Below are 5,072 nucleotides of genomic sequence, written 5' to 3'. Positions count from 1 at the left end.
TATAATAATAAGCCCTAAGCCCGGAATTAGTCGGGGGGAGGGTCTATGCAAATGACTTCTTTTTAAAAAAAGAATAAATAAGAATGGGAAAAGAGTGACGTGGCTTCAGACACCATGATCAGTGTAACTTCCCATATAATAAGCATTCCAGGTTTACAGCTGGAGGAAGAAGATCAGGGCCTGGCAGCAGTCAGATCTCAGGTCAGATCAAACAGATTCTCAAAAGAAGTTCAGAGAGAGATCAAAGAGAGGTCAGAGAGAGATCAGTGAAAGATCAGTGAAAGATCAGAGAGAGAGGGATCAGTGGCCGCCTGCTGGAGCATGAGGATGAGTCAGGAGACATTGTCGAACCCTGGACCTCCTGCATATAACACCTTCCAGGCAGGTGAAGGCACCTCGGAGGATGAGCTGGAAATGGAGACTCCAACAGACAACCAGGATCCTGAGAGCTCAGGTGCGGAGCACACACACACACACACACACACACACACACAAACTTTAAAATAACACTCATTATATGTTAATTCATTTCAATTCAGTTTTTCAATTCAAATTTTATTTATATAGCGCTCTTAACAATGGTCATTTTCTCAAAGCAGCTTCTTTGGAAATTATGGAAATGTGTATAAGCGAGAAAACATGTATAGATGGTATTGATCAGATTGGCTCTGATGAACAAGCCGTGGGCGACGGCGATAGGAAGAAACCTTGAGAGGAACCAGACTCAACAGGGAAACCATCCTCATTTGGGTGATAACGGATAGCGGGAATTTTATGCAAGCATACTTGCTGGAAGTTCATTATAACAGAAGCTAAGTTAACATGATAGTGAATGAAATCTAGATTCAAATGGTCAAATTGATTTATTTTATTAAATTATTTCAATTAATGAAAGTGTTGATTGATGTCCTAAAGCAGCAGCTAATGAACATTTCACAATATTCATAAAACATATAAAGTACAGTACATTTATAGTGTATATCCATCTATCTGATTTGCTATTAAAAGGTGAAGTGAAAGAGAACAAGGAAGAAAAGGGCGATACTTAAATCTTAGTCTCATTAACAAGAGCTTAATCATTTACATATGTACATCTACAGTATCTCACAAAACTGAGTACACCCCTCATATTTCAGCAACCACTTTATTATATGTTCTCAAGACACAATACTTTAGAAATGAAACTTGGATATACTTTAGAGTAGTCAATGTGCAGCTTGTAGAACAGTACAGATTTACTGTCCTCTAACAATAACTCAACTTACAGACTGTGTCTTCCAAGTAACTGGCAACAGAAAATGAATGAACATGTCAAAACTGTGTCCAAAGTGTCAATATTTAGTTGTTAAAATATTACAGCCTTAATCCTCCTGGGCATGGACTTCACCAGAGCTGCACATGCTGCATGTTGTTTCTGGGATCCACTTCCACTCCTCCATAATGGTATCACGGAGCTGCTGGATGTTAGACTCAAGGCGCTTCGCCACCTTCCACCTGAGGACGACCCACATGCGCTCAATAGGGTTCAGCTCTGGAGACATACTCGGCCACCTTTAAATGGTCTCTTAGTCTGGTTCAGTTGGCTACACAATTATGGCGAAGACCAGAAGATCATCATCGACACCCTGCACATGGAGGGTAAGACATAAAAGTTCAGGGCAAAGTTAAATGGAAGGGAAAATGATGGTAGAAAAAAGTGAGAAAAAGTTTGTCGGCCACTGGCAAACACATGAACATGATGAATGGGACATGTGACTTTGCATGGTTAAAGATGTAGAGCTGTTATCACTTAGGGCGTATTCACTTTTGTTGCCGGACATATTTGACAATAATGGCTGGATGTTGAGTTATTTTCAGAGGACGGTAATTCTATACTGTTATACAAGCTGCACATTGACTACTCTAAAATATATCCAAGCTTCATTTCTATAGTATAGATATAATAAAATGTTTGCTGAAATTAGAGCAAACTCACTTTTGTGAGCAGGTGTAATATACAGGTGCATCTCAATAAATTGTTATACCATCGAAAAGAACTCAATTCAAAAAGTGAAACTCGTAATGTATATTATATTCATATAATATATACACTCACAGAAATGTTGGACCACTGAAAGGTATAAACTTTGCATGAATTAGAGCAGCAATGCAGCGTGGCAAGGAGCTGATCAGTTTGTGGCACTGCTGAGGTGTTATCGAAACGCTGGTGGCTCTGATAGCGGCCTTCAGCTCTTCCACATTGTTGGGTCTGGTGTCTCACATCTTCCTCTTCGCAATACTACATAGATTCTTTATGGGGTTTAGGTTGAGCGAGTTTGCTGGCCAATCAAGCACAGGGATACCATGGTCATTAAACCAGGTAGTAGTACTTTTAGAAGGTGCCAAGTCCTGCTGGAAAATGAAATCAGCATCTCCATAAAGCTGGTGAGCAGAGTGAAGCATGAAGTGCTCTAAAACATCCTGGTAGATGGCTGCATAGATCTTTGACCTGATAAAACAGTGGAGCAACACCAGCAGATGACAGGGCTCCCCAAACACCCACTGACTATACAAACTTTACACTGGACTTCAAGCAACTTGGATTCTGTGCCTCTTCTCTCTTCCTCCAAATTTTAGGACCTTGATTTCCAAATGAAATGCAAAATTCGCTTACATCTGAAAAGAAGACTTTGGTCCACTGAGCAACAGTCCAGTGCTTTTTTTTTTTGTCCAGGTAAGACGCCTCTGACGTTGTCTCTGGTTTAGGAGTTGCTTGACACAAGGAACGTGACAGTTCTTGAATGGGCTCCGTTTCCCAATCGTCTAAAGGCTGCGGCCATCCCTGTTGCTTGTCCGCACTTTTTTCTACCATCTTTTTCCCTTCCATTCAACTTTTCCGTGAACTTTTATGCCTTACCCTCCATGTGCAGGGTGTCGATGATGATCTTCTGGTCTTCCCCATGATTGTGTAGCCAACTGAACCAGACTGAGAGACCATTTAAAGGCTGAGAAAACCTTTGCAGGTGTTTTTTGTTAACGAGCTGATTAGAGTGTGTGATTACACCATGAGTCTCCAATACTGAATTTGGGGTTTTCATTAGTTGTAAGGCATAATCATCAAAATGAAAAGAAATAAACGCTTGAAATACATCAGTCCGACTGTAATGCATCAGCTTTATATTTGTGTGTAGTAATATATGTGTGTACTGTATGTATCGGTTCATGCAGGATTGGTATGATCCATTACTACGTTGGTAGAAAGATTTATTTTTAGAACATGTTAAAACTAAATATTAATCCAAATGCCTCCGTATTTCTGTGTCAATTTACCAACAGGGAGAGACAACAAAAGGAGCAGATGTCACAGACTGACTGCAGTGTATGTGCTGCTCCTGTTGGTGTGTGTGGGTCTCCTGGTCGCTATCATGGTGCTGTCGATCAAATACATTAGTCTGACCACGGAAAATAACCTGAGTACCCTGACCATGGAGAGAGATCGGTTGCAGATGGAGAGAGAGGAACTCCAGAGGCTTTCTAAACAGGGTGAGTGACGAATCAGTCGGAGTATCCTAATAATTCAGTTTTCTTTCCGAACCAGTAGTGATACTGCCATTATTATATACTGTGAATATTAATGAGGATACTGATGATAACCTGTGAAAATGAATCTGGATCCAGGATGGATGTATTTCGACTCCAGTCTTTATTACATCTCTACTGAGGAGAAGAACTGGAATAACAGCAGACAGGACTGCAAAGAGAGAGGAATAGACCTGGTGATCATAAACAGCAAAGAGGAACAGGTAAAGGAGAGAGACAGAGAGAGAATTAGAAGGAGAGAAAAGCCGACTGAGGTGAATAATACTTACCGTTTACTCATGACAGACGTTCCTTCATAACGTGCTGTGTGGCAGAAGAGCCTGGATCGGTCTCGACAGGCAGGTCGAGGGCCAGTGGACGTGGGTGGATGGTACCCCAGAGAGCGTTGGGTAAGAAGTCATTGGACTGATCTTTTGTCTTGATGATGTTTTGCTGACGTGTCATTCGCTCGATAAACACAGCAGATCCTCTGATCCTGTCCTTCAGGTACTGGGGGAGTGGAGAACCCAACAACTTGGAAGGAAATGAGTATTGCGTTTTAACTGGTGAAATGCCTGATCCCGTCTACAACGGGGCCGACTATCCCTGTGATTATGAGTTCACCTGGATCTGTGAGAAGACTATATTTAACTGAAACGCTAATCGCTTCTTTATAAATGGTGACCCTACATTCTCAGAAATAAAGGCACCTTTCTGTACTTTTCCCTGTTTTTTGGTGTGAGTAGACTACATCTTTCATAACCTTGATTGATATATTTAACCTGGTAGTCTGGATATCATTTCTGAGCATTTCTCCATCAAAACCACTTCTTCTACACTGAGGAGACAGTTTCAGCTCAGGGTGTGTTTAGGATTGTATACGGTTTGTGGGGTTATTTAGTGCTTGGGTGAGGTCATGGAGATGATGAAAAGCATAAGCCAACAACCTGGCATTGATTATTTTCCTATAACAGCATGTCTGGAAGTGCCCTGAAGTCCTAAAGCTCCGATATTGACGACTACTTCAATAAATGATAAGTAAGCATGAAATCACTCATTTGTCTTGCTTTATTTTAAACCCTGGAGGATTTAAAAGGCATGAAGGTAATGGAGATGACTTTGATGCATTCTCTATGATTTTTAATGAATATTTTCCCATTACACTTCACATATCAAATATACAGTACTCTATAAACTCTTAAACTTTTAAGAGACAAATGGACAAATGCTTGATTTAAGGTCTGTGAAGTTCTGAAACACAACAATTACTGTACATGATTTTTTAAAATTGCATTCCTAAATTGCATCATGTTTTTTATGTTACATTCTATTACATTTGCATTTAAAATAAAAAAGTGTTCAGTATTTCAGACTTCAGTTTGAATTTCCTGATTATTTCTCGGACGAAGGCTTGCATTTAAAGGTCTAATTGTGTCTAATTGTTACTGTGTAATCGTCTAGATGTTGCTGTGTAATGGTCTCCTACTGTAGCAATGGCGTAATGGTTTCGATTT

At 40.3% G+C, this 5,072-nt stretch overlaps 1 protein-coding gene across 1 annotated transcript; it reads left to right on the top strand.

Moving 5' to 3' along the window:
* The first annotated feature begins 321 nt into the window (after positions 1 to 321).
* LOC128508220 (C-type lectin domain family 4 member E-like) lies at positions 322 to 4,569 on the top strand. Its single transcript, XM_053479443.1, has 5 exons — positions 322 to 454; positions 3,316 to 3,522; positions 3,658 to 3,782; positions 3,865 to 3,968; positions 4,066 to 4,569. The coding sequence occupies exons 1-5, from the start codon at positions 322 to 324 to the stop codon at positions 4,211 to 4,213; spliced, it is 717 nt and encodes a 238-aa protein (XP_053335418.1). The 3' UTR covers positions 4,214 to 4,569.
* The last annotated feature ends 503 nt before the right edge of the window (positions 4,570 to 5,072 follow it).

Source organism: Clarias gariepinus, chromosome 20, assembly GCF_024256425.1.
Source record: "Clarias gariepinus isolate MV-2021 ecotype Netherlands chromosome 20, CGAR_prim_01v2, whole genome shotgun sequence".
In the NCBI taxonomy this organism is placed as follows: Eukaryota; Metazoa; Chordata; class Actinopteri; order Siluriformes; family Clariidae; genus Clarias; species Clarias gariepinus.
This window is presented reverse-complemented; position numbering and strand designations above follow the sequence as displayed.

Excerpts from the sequence above, each read along its gene's own strand:
- LOC128508220 (XM_053479443.1), top strand. The coding sequence starts at position 322 with ATGAGGATGAGTCAGGAGACATTGTCGAACCCTGGACCTCCTGCATAT. Across the intron at positions 3,523-3,657 it reads CCAGAGGCTTTCTAAACAGG|GATGGATGTATTTCGACTCC; the intron begins GTGAGTGACGAA and ends ATCTGGATCCAG. Across the intron at positions 3,783-3,864 it reads TAAACAGCAAAGAGGAACAG|ACGTTCCTTCATAACGTGCT; the intron begins GTAAAGGAGAGA and ends TACTCATGACAG.